We start from the raw sequence: 20,091 nt of genomic DNA, 5'->3' as shown, positions 1-20,091 counted from the left end.
TTGCTTTTCTATCCGTGTGTGCTGGTAACTTTGTGATCTGTGAGGGAAAGCCATGCCTTGTTTTAGTTCTGCTTTTTCAGAAGCTTTTCTCTAAAGTAATTCCAGTCCTTTTTTTTTGCACGGACACCCTTTTGAGTTGACAATGTCAGTGTGAAATGTGCCTCTCTTCCAGTCCTTCCTGCCGTCCTGCGTAAAGGAATGCAATGTCACTGGAGACTTTTTTCTTTTTCTTTTTTCTTTTCACCTGCCCCCTCTCTCTCTTGTTCTCTCTCTGTACTCCACTCGACAGTCCCTACACACTCTCACTGGCATCTTCCCAGCTCCATTCACTCGCACAATCCGAAGCAGGGGCAACTGGGCAAGGCCATGAGCTCTCCCTTTGCTCGGTCTCCTCTTCTTGCTCCAGCAGGAAGAGGCTACATTCTGTAGGGGATCAGACGCCATATCATAACAATTCCTTCACGAAACGTCGGCGGGAGTTAAGGTGCGCCGCTTACCCTCACTCCATGAGCTAATATCGACTCCGCTCCCTCTCCAAGTCGGCGTCTTGATTAATTTGTTTCCTTCGGTTTGGATAACAGGATTTCATCCCGCCTGGACGCCTGCGGCGAAGTCGGGAAACCCCAAGATTTTAGGCATCTGCTGCGGCCATTTCTCGATTCCCTGAGCAATTACGCCGCTTTAATTTGGATGGATTTGGTTTTCCGAGGCCTATCTCTGCATTCGCCCCTGTTCTTGGCCACATTGCCGAGTTCTTGGCCTCGGTTTGGCACTTCGATGCTTTTGTCGGCTGCTGGAGTCTGAACACCAAACTCGACAGCTCACGTCTGCACTGATTTTGGCCTTCCCCGTGCATCAGCCTTGGAATTTTCCCCAGTTCTTGGCCTCAGCGCGTTCATTTGCTGGCAATTTCCGTTTCTCCATTCTTGACCCCATCCCCCCACCTCCCACTCCGCGTTCTGTCGTCGAAATCCCCAAAATTTCCATCTTTAATTTTTCTCTCTCTTATCTCTCGGTTTTATAAACCCTACCTACCAAGTCTGCATTCGAGGTTGGATCTTGCAATGCGGCTCATCATCTTGTGCCTCTCCATTTGGGCGGCTGCGTTTGCAGCCACCGTCGCCGTGGCTGGTTCAGACATGGAGGCGCTGATGGAGTTCGGCCGAGGCATCCGGCAAGACCCGTCCCGCCGCCAGGTCGCTCCTTGGAACCCGACCAGTTCGTCGGATTCCGATGGGTGCCCCGTCGACTGGCACGGCGTGCAGTGCAGCAGCGGCAAGATCCTTTCCATTGCGTTCGATGGCATTGGGCTTGTGGGGAATGCCAGCTTGTCGGTGCTCGCAAGAATGTCGATGCTTCAGAACTTGTCGCTGTCCAACAACAAATTGGAAGGGCTCCTGCCCCGTGAATTGGGGTCTATGGCTTCGTTGCAGCATCTGGATCTGTCCAACAATAGTTTTGGTGGTGCATTGCCGTCAGGTTTCAGAAACTTGAGAAAGTTGAAGTACTTGGATCTCCGTGGCAACGGCTTCGTTGGCAAACTGGATGACATATTTGCACAGTTGCAGAGCCCAGTCCACGTTGATTTCAGCTGCAATCAGTTCTCGGGCTCCCTGGCATCGATATCTGATAACTCATCTGTGGCCAGCACACTGCAGTACCTGAATGTTAGCCATAATTTGCTGTCAGGGGCAGTATTTGCGAGCGATCCAACGCCGTTGTTCGACAGCCTGGAGGTGTTCGACGCAAGTTACAATGCCCTTACTGGCAATGTACCGTCGTTTAACTTCATGATTTCCCTCAAGGTGTTGCGCCTGCAGAAGAATAATTTCTCTGGGTCCATTCCAGAAGCGCTATTTCGGGAGACCTCCATGGTGCTCACTGAACTTGACCTTAGCTGCAACCAGCTTACAGGTAAATTTGTTTTCCTACTCTTAGTTCCTTACTGTTTAACTCATGGTTTCCTCTATTGCATTTCTCTGATGCTTGAACAATATATTCTAGTGTGATAGTCACACACGCAAACAATGCATCTGTCAAACACATTTCTTCCGTTGCCACAACAACCACTTTGACACTGATTTTATACAATGTTTTTGTACCTCTTGTTTGTACATTCTAATGTATTGCACTTTACAGCCATGACGTTGATTGCCTCTGATTTCATCTAAACCCTGTTGTGTTACACAGGTCCAGTTAGACGTGTAACCTCAGTGAATCTGAAGTACCTGAATCTGTCATCTAATAGCCTTCAGGGAACTTTACCAATCACATTTGGGAGCTGTTCTGTCGTTGATTTGAGTGGAAACATGCTTTCAGGCAACCTGTCAGTTGTCCGGACATGGGGAGATTATGTTGAGACGATTGATTTGAGCTCAAATAGGTTGACAGGAACTTGGCCAGATGAGAGTACCCAGTTCCTGAGGCTGACTTCATTGAGGGTTTCCAACAACTTGCTAGCAGGAGAACTGCCAACTGTTCTTGGAACGTATCCCGAGCTGATTTCCATTGACCTTAGCCTCAATCAGCTGCATGGACCTTTACCTAAAAATCTGTTTACGGCAGTTAAACTGACCTATCTAAATCTTTCAGGAAATAGTTTCACAGGGACTCTTCCTCTTTCCAATTCTGTAACCAGCAACTCAACTTCTATAGACCTGTCGGTTCTTCCTGTACAAACTTCAAACCTCTCGTCTGTTGATCTTTCAAATAATTCTTTTAGTGGCTCTCTGCCTTCAGGCATTGGTGGTTTGAGTGGATTGGCGTTGCTGGACCTCTGTCTGAACAACTTCACTGGGAAAATCCCAACATCAATCACCAAGCTGAAACATTTGATGTACATTGACTTGTCAAGCAATCATTTTGACGGTAGCATACCTGATGGCCTCCCGGACGATCTCGTAGAGTTCAATGTATCCTACAACAGCTTGTCTGGCTCCGTTCCGAGCAATTTGCAGAAATTTCCTGATTCATCTTTCCATCCAGGGAATGAACTACTCGTTCTTCCCCACTCTGGATCACGAAATGGCGAGTCAGGTGGGAAGAAACACGGTATGAAGCGTGGAATTCTAATTGCATTGATTGTATGTGTTGTGGTCTTTGTTACTGGGATCATTGTGCTTTTCCTTATCCATTGGAAGATCTCTAGCTGGAAGAGTAGTGAAAAGGGCAAGGGTGAAAGTAAGCATCCTGTAACCCAAGGACAAGATGCTCACAGACGTGCAGAAACTCCAAGTTCGGAAACACGCGATGTGTCGTTAGGATCATCGCCATCCACAGAGTATGGAGGTGTTCCCTTGCCTGGCAGTGGCCTGGAAAGACAGCATGAAACACAAGAGGTGGATCAGCCAACTGACAGTATTGCCACCCTTAAAGATAGCAAGCAGTCTTCGATGCCTGCATTGATATCATCACCTCCTGATGCCGGCGCGCACCATCACCACTCCATCCTGAGAGTGCACTCTCCTGACAAACTGGTTGGGGATTTACATCTTTTTGATAATTCTGTGTTGTTTACGGCTGAAGAGCTCTCTCGCGCTCCAGCAGAGATCATTGGCAGGAGCTGTCATGGGACATCGTACAAGGCTACTCTTGACAATGGGTATGTCCTTACTGTGAAGTGGCTGAGGGAGGGCTTCGCTAAAAGCAAGAAAGAGTTCTCCCGTGAAATAAAAAAGCTCGGTAGCGTCAAACATCCCAGTCTAGTCTCACTGCGAGGCTACTACTGGGGTCCCAAAGAGCATGAGAGGATCATCATATCAGACTATGTAGATGCCACATCTCTGTCTACCTACTTGTCCGGTAATATTTCTTAGCTCTCTCAGTCAAATTCTTGCGGCAGTCGATCTGTATATATTCTGATGCATGCTTTCGTTATCTTTCAGAGATTGAAGAGCGGAATCTTGAACCTCTGGCGGTGAGCCAGCGGCTTGATATCGCAATCAACATTGCTGGCTGTCTAGATTACCTGCACAATGAGCGGGTGATCCCACATGGCAACCTCAAGTCCTCAAACGTCTTGATTCAGAATTCAAGTCCATCTGCCCTGGTAATTGACTACAGCCTTCACAGGCTGATGACTCCCATCGGCATGGCCGAACAGGTCCTGAATGCAGGGGCTCTTGGCTACTCCCCTCCTGAGTTTGCAAGCACCAGCAAGCCGTGCCCATCTCTGAAGAGCGACGTGTACGCCTTTGGCGTCATCCTACTTGAGCTTCTGACAGGGAGGATAGCAGGGGAGATTATTTGCATGAACGATGGTGCGGTCGACTTGACGGACTGGGTGAGGATGCTGGCAAGGGAGGAACGTGCTTCAGAGTGCTTCGACAGGCGCATTGTCGAAGCCGAAACCTCGGGAGGAGGAGGCACCCCTAACATGCTGGAGGACATGCTGCACATCGCCATCCGTTGTATCCGCTCCGCAGCGGAGAGGCCGGAGATACGGACGGTGTTCGAGGACCTTTCGTCCCTGTCCTCGTCGTGACGACGGAGAGTCCTTGGTAGCGTACATCTCGTACTTACGTCAGTTTGTCGGAACCCTGGAGAGAGGATATAGTTGATAGTTGCTAGGGTTATTTTTTTGGCGTTGTGTGTAGTGTTCTCTTTTCAGCATTTCATTGGTTGGGTTCGTCTTCCTGGGAGGCGTTCATTCATTTCTTGTAGTTAGTTCACAATTCTAGGCAGCACTAGATGAGATGACTGAGAATATGTTTGTGCATTGTGATTTTGGACATCTGATAGGAAATAAAAAGGTTGTAGTGATATGGTCTTCTTTAATAGCTGCATGATTATACAATCGAACAGCGAGTATGTACAAGTGGATGCTCCACGCTTTACTCTATCCCAGAAGCTGAAGGAAAAAGACATGGGACATGCTAACCATAACTTGCAACAGACTCTTACTTTTATGCTTTGCTCTCCCCTCCTCCCTAAGCCTGACCCAACGAGCCATGATGGATGTAGAATGCGTGTGCTTCGTTCAAAGTTAAGCATATACACAGTGCGCTTCTTCTACAATTTTAAGCCTGGCTCTCCCCTGGGGTATATTCGGCCTCGCCGTCCAGTTCCCGCTTCTTCCATCTACACTTTTTTCTTTTCTTTTCGAAATGGGAACCTGCTCCAGCCTCTGCATCAATTGATGCATATGGCTCTTATTTCACTATCTATACTTTTATGTCGGATTCTTCCATAGAAACCACAGGTGTTTACACATCCCTCCGTTCACAAATGAATGTATATGTACGAGGGTGTTTAGTTCCCTGTCATGATCTGCCAAGCTAAACTTTTGCCGTTTGGTATGTGTTTTGTTCTTGTCACAATTTAAATTGCCACACTTTATCCTATATATGGTCCACCTGTCATAGAGTGAAATATTTGCCAATTTTTGCCACACTTTGTGGCTTCTAATTTCTTAGCCACACTTTTTGTTGCTGCCACACTTGCCAAACTTAGGCTTAACAAAGTGTGGCTAGGAACCAAACAGGCCTTAAGTTTGGGCTAAGTCAACTTTTTTAAATTTGAACAATTTTGTAGATAGATGTAGCAACATGTATGGCATCTAATCAAAATATTATGTAGCTACATTTCAGAACGAACCTAGTGATACTAATTTAGTGTAATATATGTTGCTACAGATTCTATAAAGTTGGTCAAAATTTATTAAGTTTAACTTAGAACATAGGCTAGTTACACTTATTTGTGGACAACAACCAGTCCCGCCATAATGAGGATTCTGTGCGTGTGCTAAGCGCACCACCGACCGGAGCAGGCAACCTCCAGGGCCAACCACGAGGCTTCTCGAGCGATCATCGCAGTCTTCACCACTTCGCCTCTAGGGGTTGCGGGCTCATGACTTGGTTCGCCACGAACGACCAGAGTTTCCCCGCTCCCTTTGGGAGCAGGGCCGCCACCACCGTGGCAGGGCTGGTGGCGATGGCAGATGGGAGGATGTTGCCCCACCCTACCCGGCGACGCCTGCTAGGGTTCACCCCGAGTCGCTAGGAAAAGGGCCACGCGGGTTCAGTTTCCTTCGTGAGGGTTAACACTAGAAGAGCATTGCATGTTGCAAGTCGAGGCCTGACTAAATCTCCTCTCAATGCCACATTTATGTAGATGGAGATGCTTCCATTACCTCAACGATAGTATTCCACTTGTGACAGGCGATACCGTACTGGATATTGGTATTTTTTATCCACTTTCCTCACAGAAACTAATATCCAAGTTGTCCATAATGGTAAATGATCAAAAGTGAAAGAAGTGTTTCTTCATTGACGTTAGACCGGCTAAAAAACACTAGTCTCCTGATTTTTAATAAACCATGGATAAAACCTTTGAGCCTACATAGTTTCTTTTAAGGACGTTGTGCCATACCCATCCTACATAAGAATTTCGAAAAGTCATTTACTCGGGAGGGCTATGTCTTAACATGGAGGTTTTGAATACCAGGACCAACCTAATCCTTTCAATGACAAATCACATATCATCTTGCTAGGTGATACTTCATTTTTCTCATTGTCGCTCTTCCAAAAGAACATAGACTGGCATTTCGACATTTTTCTCATGTAGGTACCGTAAATAGTTATATCTATGGACAACTTTTGGCATTTAGAAGAATGATATTAGATAGAGTACCATTAGTAATGAATTAATGAGTATCAATCTTTCCTCGACATGCGCTCCTCAAAGTGTTTTGACTCGGTATTTGTACATCTCCTATATATAGCGAATCAGAATACCCAAATACCTAACTGGAAACTCAAGGTGCTCACATTTAAATAATTTGGCATATTGAACAACCAAATTTTTAGATTCCCTAAAGCAAAAAATGCTAGTAACCATTTTGAGGTCATGATTCATAAAAAGAATCATGTGATCAACAGTGTTGAAGATTAGATTCCCCCATTCACATGGTGTGAAACTACCCCTCAATTTGGCCATTAATTTCACGCACTCAATTATCTGCTAGAATCTTGAATAACATGGGTGATTTAAAAAATATAATTATTATGTTTATATTTTGAAAAAGGGAACGCTGAGAGCCGTACACCAACTACACCAATCATAATTTAAATGATTAACAGTTTTCACGAAAACGCGCACAAGTATGTAACATTATGTGGATTTCTTGTAAAAATATTCTATTTTATCAATATACATACGCTAGCCGCTCCTGGAACAGCCTCGTGCCACTCGCCGACTACCTCAGCTGCTAGAAGTTGTGGTATATGCGCCATTGGTGTTGAGAGCGACTAACATATTTGGACCAGGCTACACAGTGCGTGGTTACCATTTAGTCTTACCCGATGCCCCCCTGTCCGAATCGTTTTCTTTCCTAAAGTGGAAAGTGGGCCCAAAAAGTGACAGCGACGGGTACCCGAAAATAGAAGCATGGCAGGACCACCGTTTGTCTGGACCTGGGAGGCTCGGGATTAGCCAGATTGACAGCTGAGGCAAAACTGGCATCCCAGAAACCCTACCTGCTACCTCTTCTTCCTCCGTTCGTTTTTCTTCCCCCTTCCTCCATTGGAACCAGAACTCCATGGCTTGATGAGCTCGTGCCCCATAAGTTATAGGCAGGAAATTCAACAGGGAAGAAGCAGAAAGTAAGGGAAAATCAAGATCTACCTCAGGAGTACCGCGAAAATCAACTCAAAGAAGGTAACAAAAGTTACAGGCAATCATTCTTTTCTTGCAACTCTAGATCTAGTTTTTACATGTAGAAAAGGCCAAGAGTAAAGTAGTTTTGCAACACCAGATCGTGGTGTTGCCTCACAATTTGGTACCCCACTGTAGGAAATCATCTGGCATGCATGTAAAAACTGAAGAAATCCATTAATAAGAACAGGAGAAAAACTTACAACTTTGAATCTGGGGATGTACATTTTGAAACTTTTAGCACTTTCCAAAATTCAACAGGTTTAATAGTACTAGAGGATGAAACAACTTGAGCATCATAACTGCAAAGGAAAAAAAACATGCCACCAGTACTCTTTCCAACTTGGTCATGTAAATCTGCATAAGAACCTGGAATGTAGAAGAGGATGAACATTTGTGTTACCAAAAACATGAGCTTGTGCCCTTGAAATTGGAACTCTTGTGCCCTTGAATCTGAAAGAAAATTGAACATAAGAACAACCAACATTAGAATCTGTCTGATGTGTTCATTTGCATAAACTAACTAGGAAGCATGGCATTAAAATACAGAGTTGGAAAAAAAAAGTATGTGTAGAATATGATCATGGTGTAATATGCTTCAACTTTTTGCAGGTGGTCGGATGGAACTTTGGTTTCCTGGAAGTGACCTAAACAAGCCAGTAATCCATGAGGGATATGATCAGGGCAATGCACAAGATAATACAGGGCAAGCCAGACAACAAGAAGAAGGCCAACAACGCAATGCAAAGGAAACTATAGGGGTAGGGGAGCAAGCTACATGCAATTCTGAAATGGATGCAGGGGGGTCTGTAGACTCAGGAGGTGCTAACACAGGGAATACAATGTCAACCGATGATTCTAGCGAAGAGGATGAAGTTCAATCTACACCAAGTATAACTCCAGTAGAGAAGCCGTACCCAGATATGTTGTTTGGAAGTTGGGAAGAAACAAGAATGTGCTACAACACATATGCTAAGCATGTTGGATTCTCAATCAAGTCTAGTACCTCAAGGAAATCTACTGTTGACAAGCAGATGGACAAATACCTCTTTGTATGCAATAAGAGTGGGAAAAACGTCGACATTAACAAGCAGCAAGTTCCACCAGTTCAGCAGCGGAACCGTACCATTACTAAGAAGACTGACTGTAAAGCACGTCTTCGAGTTAAGAGAAGGGGCCAGAAATGGCGTGTTACAATGTTCATTGAGGAACACAATCATGCATGTATAAAAAGTTGCCGCTGAAAAGGTTCTTAAGGTCACATAAAGGAATTCCTAAGGAAGAAAGGGAATTTGTGAAGCAACTGCACAAGGTTAATCTTTCAGCTGGTAGGGTGATGTCCATAATGGCATAACTGTATGGGACGCTTGCAAATGTACCTTATGAACGAAAGGATGTTAGTAACTATATGGCCTCAATTGATACTGCATCACAGAAGAACAATGACATGTCGTTGCTGCTTGCACACTTTGAGAAAGTAAAGGTAGATGATCTAGATTTCTTCAAGAAGATCGATGTTGATCATGATGATAGGGTTAGAAGGATTTTCTGGGTTGATGGGCCAACACGAGCAACATACAAGAAATACAATGATTGTTTATCGTTTGACAAATTGTTATAACATGCCATTTGCACCTTTCAATATCGTCAATCTATTCAGATAGGGTGTAGTTACCTATGCAACGAGCAGGTAGCTGACTATGTTTGGCTATTTGAGGCTTTTCTTGAAGCTATGGATGGAGTCCAACCATTGACTATTATAACTTATCAGGATGCATCAATGAGAAGTGTAATCTTGAATGTATTTCCTGAATCTTGTCACCGGAATTGTAGATGGCACATTATGCAGAATGCCCAAGGCGTGTTGCGTAATGACATGGCTAAAAATGAACCCCTAAGGCTGGAGTTTAATGCTACCATTGACTACATCATGACAATTGACGAGTTTGAAACTAGGTGGGCGGAAATGGTTTTGAAGCACAATGTTGCATACAACACACACTTGCAGGATCTTGACATGAGGGCTTCTTTTGTCCCTGCATACTTCAGGGACATGTTTTTCCCATTCCTACAAACTATAGAACGCAACGAGGGTTTTAATGCGGTGCTAAAAAGATACATCACCCCGCGCAATAGCCTCTTCCATTTCTTCAAGCAATACATGAAGCTCCAGGAAAAAATTTGAAAGTATAGAGATGGTAAACCTAGAGGGGGGGTGAATAGGTTTCTACAGATTTTAATTCTTTCTTTGCAATATTAGGCTTTGCGGAATATAAAGGTGAGCCTAATGCAAACTAGGTGAAGCAACCTATATGAGGATACAACTAACTCGAGCACGAAGGCTCTCACGAGCGATTAAATCACAAGTAAGGAGTTCGGTTAGAGATAACCGATAGCACGCGGAGACGAGGATGTATTCCCGTGTTCCCTTGCTTTGCAACAAGGTACGTCACGTTTGGAGGAGTGGAGGTCCCACGAAGGATTCCCCGCGCCACGAAGGCTCACCCTATTCTCCGGAGCCTATCCCACGAAGGAATAGCTCACTCACTTGTGGTAGACTTTGAGGTAGCCTCCAAACCTTCACAATCTTGCCCGGAGCAAATCCACGGCCCGGATGCTTCCGGACTCCTCTTGCCCACCTAGGGTTTCCAAGGAACCCTAGGAAGCAAGCTTCTCAATGAATACAAGGGGGAATGAGATTTGGCTTGGTAGAACGGTAGATCGGGTCCTCCTCTAATGATTCCCGGAGGGATTTGAGTTTGGGTGGAGGAGGAGGGAGATCTGAGGCTTTTGGTGTTTCTAGCAATGGAGTAAGAGAGAGAGAGCTCAAGAACAGCTTGTAGTATGTTGCCTAACCCTTCCAAGGTAGAAGAAGGGGTATTTATAGTGTTCTTCAAAATCTGGCCGTTGCCACTTGCCACCTCAGCATTTTTCCTCGACAAACCCGGTTGACCGGGCCACAGACCGGACAGCCCGGTCGTGAGGCCGGTCAGACCGGGCCACAGACCGGACAGCCCGGTCGTGAGGCCGGTCAGACCGGATCAGTGACCGGGGCTCCTTTGCGTCGTCCTGGCGCTTCTCCGGTTGGTGGCCGGTTGCTGCCCGGTTGCCGACCGGTCGACCGGACGGAGAGCCGGACCCGCCGGTCAGGAGCCCGGTTGACCGGGCGCAAACCGGATCTGCTGGCTTCTCTTTTGGAGCCCGGTTTCCGGCCGGTTGACCGGCCAGCACGCCGGACTGGCCGGTTGCTGGCCCGGTTGGACCGGGCTGGTGACCGGATTTCTCCTGTAACCCCTTTTTGATTGTTGTTGAAATGGGGGGGTCTCCTTTAGCCTTCTTGTTCCTTTGATACACCATTTACGCCTCATTGCCTAATACCTGAGATTATCCTTATAAACACATTAGGCCAAATACTTTAGCACGGTGTCATCGTTACCAAAATAATGGATAAGGGTGAAATACCCTTACAATCTCCCCCTTTTTGGTATACGATGACAAACCGAGCTAGAGTCACAAATAGATATTATGATAAGCTCTAAACCTTGATTCCATATAAGATATTACGAAAGCTCCCCCATAATGTGTGCACTTGGAGAATTTGCGTTTGAATGCAAAGTGCACCATTTGTGAAACATGAGAAGCTCCCCCAATATCTTTAGGAAACAAGCATGGTATGGAGATGTGCATATCAAGATATATAAGCATAGCACACATAATCATCCTAACATAGAGTAGCACACATAATAGTCGTCCATACACATCCATACATGAATTATTGGAAATAGCAAATGGTTCTTGAAAAACTCAAAGTAAACAAGCACAAGCCATATAAAATCCAAATAAGGCAACTCCCATGGCTTGTGGCACTCAAAGAACCCCGTGGTCCTAGACTCTACTCTCTTCTCCCCTTTGGCATCGGAACACCAAAAAGGCGAAGAAAAGAGGAGAGATGCTATCGCACCCATCAGTAGTGACCAAACCCAAGCGAGGAGGAGCTCTCGCGTGCATGATCATCATCCGCATCATCATCACCCGCATCATCATCAGCATCATCAGCAGTAGGAGTGGGAGCACGAGCAGTCCTAGTAGGGAGAGCACCATGAGCGTACACAGAGAAGTCGAAGTTCTGGAGCATCTCATCGGTAAGAAGAGGCATCTCCCACTGAGGAGCTACCACAGGATCCATCTCAGCTCCAGGAGGAGGAACAGGGTGGTTCCTTGAGGCCATGAATTCATTCTGGCGCCTCCGTGTCTCCTGGGTCATAGAAAGGGTCTGATGTGCAACATCATTGCTGTTCTTGCACATTTGGAACATGCATGTGAAGAATCGAGCGGCCCCATGCTGGGAACGCCGAGAGTGACTGGAGCTAGCATCATGATCATGGTGTGCCTTGGAACGGCGCTCAGTGGTGGGCATCATGGAGGGAACGTCTGGACGAGTGGCCTCCTTAATGGGGAACCTGAATGGTTCCATGATGACACTTTCACCAATAGCGTTCCGAGGAGCGGGAACAATGTAGTTGATGAGCCGCTGAACATACTGGGCATAGTTGGGAGTCATGCGGTCCATAATTGCTCTCCTCAGTTCACAGTAGATAAGATCACAACCATCAATCTTCCTTACCCTGTCAGGATGACAATAGTACATCAAGTTGAGGTGATAGTTCCGGACTTCACTGTGGTCGCCAGACTTGCTGATGAGGTTCTCACGGAACAGCTTGGCAAGTACCAGATAGGAGTAGTACATCCCAGAGATAGTGGGAGGTCCAGGCGAAGGGTTCGCAGGATAGCAAAAAGAGATGTCACCCCTAGTAAGCCTGGACCGTGAATGAATCCTGTACCCCGGATTACTCGTCATCACCACAACCCATGGCTGCACGGAACCGAGAGTAGGAGCATGAGTACTTCGTCTTGCCGGTCATCCAGGTGAGGGTGCGGTCCTCATCATCATGGAAGAAGACGGTGCAGTGAAACTGGCGGACAAGGAGGGGACAAAAGGTAGGAGCATTTTGTGTATCATCAGGCTTGAGGCAGACGAGGTCATACAATCCCAGACTCTTCAAGGTTTGAACCAAAAAACGGTACTTTGTGGCTTCATGCAAGGCAAGCTCGTCAGGATTGATGGCCTTGGGTGATACAATATTACCATGCTTCATATACTCATGAGAATCATAGAAACCCTCCCAGAGGGCTTCCTGTGTGTTGGTCCAGAAGGCCTTGTCCGTACGAGTGTAAGTTGGCTTCTCAAAGCGATACGGATTCACTGTCCTCCATTCCTGCCACTCAAGACGGTTTGCAGCCCCAAGATTGATGGTTGGCACTATCTCATCATCCTCTTGGGCAACATGCTTATCCTTGTGCTTGGTAGCAACAACCTTGGTTCTACCCCCAACTGAGCTGCCACCGTCAGTACCCTGCTGAGCTGGAGGGGGAACACGGGTAGTAGAACGGCGAGGAGGATGCTTTGTGTAATGTGTGTGAGTGCTCAAATGTGTGTGAGTGCTCAAATGATGACATGTACATATAGATAGATAGATGATGATGAGATGAGCATAGACATGGGGTTGGAAACACAAAGTTCTCTAGGCATACCCATTGGAGAGAAAATCCAAACAAGATGTGAATAGCAACAATGGGCATGATTCGAAGTGTATATCAAGAATCATAAGTCAGTTTGGAATGATTTTTGCAATAAGATCATTTGGCCTTATATAGTCAAATCAATTTGTAATGAAGGCTCAATGAGGGGCGGGGGATTACTCCCCCTATGTGAAAGCGCAAATGTCATGTGACCGCGAAGAGACATGCTTGGATCCATATAATGACATTGGGTCTATTTATGTTGCACACATAGGTATGCATCATACCAAGACATGGTAAGATGACTATCCCCATATGTGCTATACCTCTAAGCTAGATAGCAAGATAAATGCAAGAATATAGTGCAAGAAGTTAATCAATCCAAGTTTTTAGGATCAAGAATACCAAGTTCTCCTCTCAAGTTAACAAAGCGGGCTTCATCCAAAGGCTTAGTGAAAATATCCGCCAATTGGTAGGTTGTTCCCACATGAGTGAGATCAATATCCTTATTGGCAACATGATCACGTAGGAAGTGATGGCGAATGTCAATATGTTTGGTGCGACAATGTTGAACCGGGTTGTTGGCGATCTTTATTGCACTTTCATTGTCACAAAGAAGAGGCACCGTACCAAGAGACACACCATAGTCTTTCAAGGTTTGCTTCATCCATAACAATTGAGTGCAAGAAGACGCCGCGGATATGTATTCGGCTTCGGCGGTGGATAGGGCGGTGGAGTTTTGTTTCTTGGATGACCAACTCACCAATGACCGGCCAATAAATTGGCAAGCCCCGGAGGTAGACTTCCGATCAACCTTATCACCGGCCCAATCGGAGTCCGAATAGCCAATGAGTTCAAAGGTTGACCCCTTTGGATACCATAGCCCGAGAGTAGGAGTGAGAACAAGGTATCTTAGTATCCGTTTGACCGCCACTAAATGGCTCTCCTTGGGAGCGGATTGAAAACGAGCACACATCCCTACACTTAGCATGATATCCGGCCTAGAGGCACAAAGGTAGAGAAAGGATCCTATCATGGAGCGGTATACCTTTATGTCCACATCCTTCTCACCGTCACATGAACCAAGTTGCCCCTTTACGGGCATGGGTGTCTTCATTGGACTCGCATTGGTCATGTTGAATTTCTTGAGCATGTCCTTCACATACTTTTCTTGAGAGATGAAGGTGCCTTTTGCAAGTTGCCTCACTTGGAAGCCTAGAAAGAACTTCAACTCTCCCATCATGGACATCTCAAATTTCCTAGTCATCAATAGCTCAAAAGCTTTGTTATGATTGGGGTTAGTTCCACCAAAGATAATATCATCAACATATATTTGACATATAAATAAGCCACCCCCTTTAACCCGCTTGGTGAAAAGGGTGGAATCGACCGTACCCATGCAAAACCCATCATGTAGTAAGAAATCCCTAAGGAACTCATACCAAGCACGTGGAGCTTGCTTGAGACCGTAGAGTGCCTTATGGAGTAAATATACGTGGTTGGGTCGGCATGGGTCTTCGAAACCCGGGGGTTGAGCCACATATGCGGTTTCTTTTAGAGGACCATTCAAAAATGCACTTTTTACATCCATTTGAAATAGTTTGAAATTGTGGAAAGATGCAAATGCAAGCAAAAGACGAATAGCTTCAAGACGGGCTACCGGCGCAAAGGTATCCTCAAAGTCCATACCTTCTATTTGGGCAAACCCTTGCGCCACTAACCTTGCTTTGTTTCGTATGACAATGCCATTCTCATCTTGCTTGTTCTTGAATACCCATTTGGTCCCTATAACATTGATGCGATGATCCTTGGGTCTCTCAACTAGAGACCATACTTCATTGCGAGTGAAACACTCCAATTCTTCTTGCATGGCAATTACCCAATCCGGATCGACCAAGGCTTCATGTACCTTAAGTGGTTCAAAACTAGACACAAAAGCATGATGTTGACAATAAGTGATAAGTAATGCATGGTGTCTACGAGTTACCACTCCTCTTGAGATGCTACCAAGGACTTGATCCACTTTCATGTCACTTGCCCTTGTAGCGGCCTTGATCTTCCGAATGGTTCCTTCATGATCAATGAATTCATCTCTTGCTAGTACTTGATCATGAGGGACCACTTGAGCTCGATCATGAGTTGAGGATGTTTCTTGATCGTCATCATGATCTTGCTCCATGGAATGAGGATCTTCTTCTTGTTCTTCGGATTGAGACTCATCTTGAGTAGAGGATGGTTCTTGAGTTGCACTTGATGGTTCGGCTTGAGTTGAGCTAGACTCCACTTGTGGCGTGCTTGAAACATCTACTCCATCATCTTGATCATCATTATGAACCTCCATGGGCCGGATGTGTCCAATGCCCATATGCTTGATGGCACTAGATGGATCATCATCATTACCTGCAACACATGGAACAACTTGCTCCACTTGGGAGCCATTATCCTCCAAGAACACCACGTCACAAGATACTTCAATAGTCCCGGAGGACCGGTTGTAGTATCTATAGGCGTGAGAGTTCTCCGCATATCCAACAAATATACCCTCTATGGTTCTAGTTTCAAATTTACCGAGCTTTCCTTTGTTGTTCTTAACAAGGCATTTGCATCCAAAGACACGAATATACATGACATTAGGCTTGTTACCGGTAAGGAGCTCGTATGGGGTTTTGTTGTGGAGGGGACGGAGGAAGAGCCGGTTGGAGTAGTGGACGGCCGTAGAGATGGCTTCTCCCCAAAAGTTGTGGGGTGAGTTGAATTCACTCAACATGGTTCTTGCCATCTCAATGATAGTCCGGTTCTTCCTTTCAACAACACCGTTTTGTTGAGGGGTGTATGGCGCCGAAAACTCATGCTTGATGCCCTCATCATCAACAAACTCTTGCATAGTGTAGTTCTTGAACTCGGTGCCATTGTCGGTCCTAATTGCCTTGATCTCGGATTCATACATACGTTGAGCTTTCTTGGCGAAGGTGATGAACTCTCTATGGGTCTCGTCCTTAGACTTAAGGAGAAAGACCCAAGAGTATCTTGAGTAATCATCAACAATGACAAGTCCATACTTGCTCCCACAAAGAGTATCATAATGTGATGGCCCAAAGAGATCCAAATGAAGGAGCTCCAAAGGCCTAGATGTGGTAACAATACTCTTGATGGGATGCTTCTTCTTGAGTTGCTTTCCGGCTACACATGCACTACAAACACGATCTTTCTCAAAAGAAGCGCCGGTTAGTCCCACAATATGCTCACCCTTTAGGAGTTGTTTAAGATTCCTCATGTTAACATGACCAAGGCGGCGATGCCACAACCAACCTTCGTCATGCTTGGCCGCCATTAGACATGTGGCGAAGGAGGGGCTCTCTTTCGAGAGGTCAACCACGTAAAGGTTGTTCTCCACATATCCAACAAGGACCAATTTGAGATTGTCACTCCTAAAGACTTGCACATAATATTTAGTGAAATATGAATTGTAACCGGCATCGGCAAGATGATATATAGAAAGTAAGTTATAGCCAAGGTGTTCAACAAGCATAACCGTCTCAAGGCACAAGTCCTTAGAGATTGCTACCTTGCCATACCCAAGTACCTTTCCCTTTGAGTTGTCACCAAAGGTAATGCTTGACTTCTTGTTGATATCTTCAATGAATTGATCAAGCACACCTTTTCCTCCGGTCATATGATTGGTGCATCCACTATCAAACACCCATTTTGGACTACCGGAGGAATACCCCTACAAAATCAAGTAGAGGATTTAGGAACCCATCGATTAATGGGTTCCTTTGCAATGGCAACAATATCTTTTGGTACCCAAATTGAGTACCCTCTATAAGCATAGCCATTAGGAGGGCCAACATAGTTAGCATAAACATCACCATAATAATCAACAAATAATGCATAGTGATCGTTTGGCCCCGTGCGGTCACCACTAGTGGCTTTGCCCCTTGAGGCTTTGCCATTATTAGTGACCTTCTTGTTCTTATCTTGAGCGGGTTTCTCCTTGTTGTAGTTCTTCTTCTTGTGAGACTTGGGAACGTATCCAAGTCCAAACTTTTGATGGTTTGACCTTTGCTTACTCAAGAGGTCATCCAATCCCATCTTGTTCTTGGCGGTGGTGAACTTTGCAAGTTCCTTTGTTAACCTAACATTTTCCTCAAGAATAGATGCATGCTCACAAGAGGATTCATTAGGATGATAGTCGAGACCATATTTAGTCACCAAGGATTCAAGATATGCATTGGTCTCAACATGCAAAGAGAGTTCCTCTTGTAAACGAACATGTTCCTCAACAAGCTTAGCATGCTCACTAGTAAAAGATGTAGGGGAACTAGCATGCTTTTCAACAACAATGGGATCCTTCATTGATTCAAGTGCTTTCATGTAGGTTTCTTGGAGTAGGTCATGGTTCTCTCCAAGTTTCTTGAGCTCATCCTTTACAAGCTTGTTAGCTCTTTCAAGGTGGTCAAGATCCCTAGTGAGAGAAGCATGAGCAACTTCAAGTTCCTCCTTTGAGGTATGGAGCACTTGAGTCAAAGATTGAGCCCTATCAATAGTTTCTAGGTCCTTAACTTTATCAAGTTCATAGGTTTCAATTTGTTGCTTAAGGCCTTGAGATATGCACCTTTCGGTTTTTAGCTCTTGTCTTAGGAGATTGAATCTCCGTTCCTTTTCATCCAATTGATATTCTAATTCCTCAATGGACTCATCCTTTTCTTTGAGAGAGTCCATCAAGAAATCAAACTTGACAAGAGCTTCACCACGAAGGGTGCATCTAACATTGTAAAGTTCCTTAAGCACAATTAGTTCATCTTGATTTTCATTTTCATCTTCAAGAACACTAGATAGGGAAGGTGGAGGTTCCATTACCTTGGTTTCCCTTGCCATAAGACAAGAGCCAACGATTGTAGAGGAGGAAGAGTCATCGGAGTCATCATCTTGAGTGATTCTTGCCATGAAGGAGGAACCAACATCATTCTCCGTGGAGTAGTCCTTGGAGTAGTCATATGTGAAGAGTGACCCGGGCTTGGAGTAAGCCAAACCGGCCACCCCGGCCTCCTTCTCCTCATCTTCTTCTTCATCATCGGACAAGTACTCGGCTCCAACAAAAGCTCTTCCCTTGTTCTTCTTGAATCGATCGTTGATTGGGTTTGGCTTCAATCTTGGCTTGACCCCTTTGATGAATCTTGGCTTGTCTACCCTTTTCTCATAAGGGCACTCATTTGCAAAGTGGCTATCTTCATCACAATTGTAGCAAGTTCTCTTCTTCTTCTTGTCATTGAGGAGCATATGCAACTTTCCCTTGTACTTCTTGGCAAAGAAGGCAAAGTCAGTGACGATGTCACTAGTTGAAGTCATCTCCTCATCTTCTTCAATTTCATATTCTTCTTCTCCTCCATGGTCAGCTCTAGCCTTGAGAGCAAGGTTGTGTGACGCTTCATGGTTGTGTGAGGCTTCATCAACACGGTTCATTGCCTTGAGCCTCTTTCCGGCTTTGGCCATGCTTTCATTGGCGGCCACATAGGAGACTAGATCATCGGAGTTGAGATCGGCACTCTTGGTCATGATTTGCAAGTTGAGAGCAAGGTTGGTGTCTTCTTGTTTGACGGCAATCATAGCAATGACCTTGGATTTTATGAAGGCTTCATTCATCTCGAAGCCGTCATTGTACTTCTCAAGCACCAAGTCCCTTGACTCTTACTCTAAGAGCACCAAGCCTAGCATAGGCATCGGATACGGATTCTCCATCTCGAATCATGAACTGGTGGGCCTCTTGCTTTGCGGTCTCATAAAGAGCTGATTGAATCAAATTGGTTCCCTCTTGGAGTACTACGATCCGATCCCACAACTCTTTAGCGGAGATAATGTCATCGACTTGATCAAGGAGCTTGCGGTTGATGCCACTTCTAATCTTGTCACGTGCGGAGGCATTGAGTTGACGGTTGTAGAACTCGGTGGAGGTCAACCGAGTAGGATCTTGTGGCTCCCGATGTCCATGAACAATGAGCTCCCATAGCTCCACACCTGCAGCTGCGAATATGAGATTCCATAGCAGATTTCCAATGTGGAAAGTGAGTTCCATCAAAATGGGGAACGGTCCCACTATGGTTTATATGAGGCATGGGTGAAGTGTTTTTGGGATAGTCATGGTTAGCTTCATGGTAGGTTTCCTTAGAGACCGAAGCCCCACTAGAAGTTCCACCGGCAGCTAAGTTCTTAAGCATGGCAGTCATTTCTGTCATTTGTTTTTGTAACTCATCCTCCTTTTTCTTCTTCTCGGCATCATATGCCAAGAGTCTAGATTTCATCTCTTTAACCGAAAGGTTAGAGTCGTCATCTAGACCCTCGAAGAGTTTATCCATCTCACTCTTAAGGCGGTGAAGCCCTTAATAAGAGTCCAGGCTCGATACCAATTGAAAGTATAGAGATGGTAAACCTAGAGGGGGGGTGAATAGGTTTCTACAGATTTTAATTCTTTCTTTGCAATATTAGGCTTTGCGGAATATAAAGGTGAGCCTAATGCAAACTAGGTGAAGCAACCTATATGAGGATACAACTAACTCGAGCACGAAGGCTCTCACAGGCAGTTAAATCACAAGTAAGGAGTTTGGTTAGAGATAACCGATAGCACGCGGAGACGAGGATGTATTCCCGTGTTCCCTTGCTTTGCAACAAGGTACGTCACATTTGGAGGAGTGGAGGTCCCACGAAGGATTCCCCGCGCCACGAAGGCTCACCCTATTCTCCGGAGCCTATCCCACGAAGGAATAGCTCACTCACTTGTGGTAGACTTTGAGGTAGCCTCCAAACCTTCACAATCTTGCCCGGAGCAAATCCACAGCCCGGATGCTTCCGGACTCCTTCTTG

The 20,091-nt window shown here is 45.5% G+C and overlaps 1 protein-coding gene across 1 annotated transcript; it reads left to right on the top strand.

Moving 5' to 3' along the window:
* The first annotated feature begins 1,337 nt into the window (after positions 1-1,337).
* On the top strand, positions 1,338-4,515 carry LOC124678399 (LRR receptor-like serine/threonine-protein kinase GHR1). The gene is made up of 3 exons (XM_047214297.1): positions 1,338-1,914; positions 2,191-3,801; positions 3,885-4,515. Exons 1-3 carry the CDS (start codon positions 1,347-1,349, stop codon positions 4,481-4,483), a joined length of 2,778 nt encoding a protein of 925 aa, XP_047070253.1. The 5' UTR covers positions 1,338-1,346; the 3' UTR covers positions 4,484-4,515.
* Positions 4,516-20,091: the final 15,576 nt, after the last annotated feature.

This window comes from Lolium rigidum, chromosome 7 (assembly GCF_022539505.1).
Source record: "Lolium rigidum isolate FL_2022 chromosome 7, APGP_CSIRO_Lrig_0.1, whole genome shotgun sequence".
Lineage (NCBI taxonomy): Eukaryota > Viridiplantae > Streptophyta > Magnoliopsida > Poales > Poaceae > Lolium > Lolium rigidum.
The sequence above is the reverse complement of the archived record's forward strand: the minus strand, read 5'-3'. Positions and strand labels throughout refer to the sequence as shown.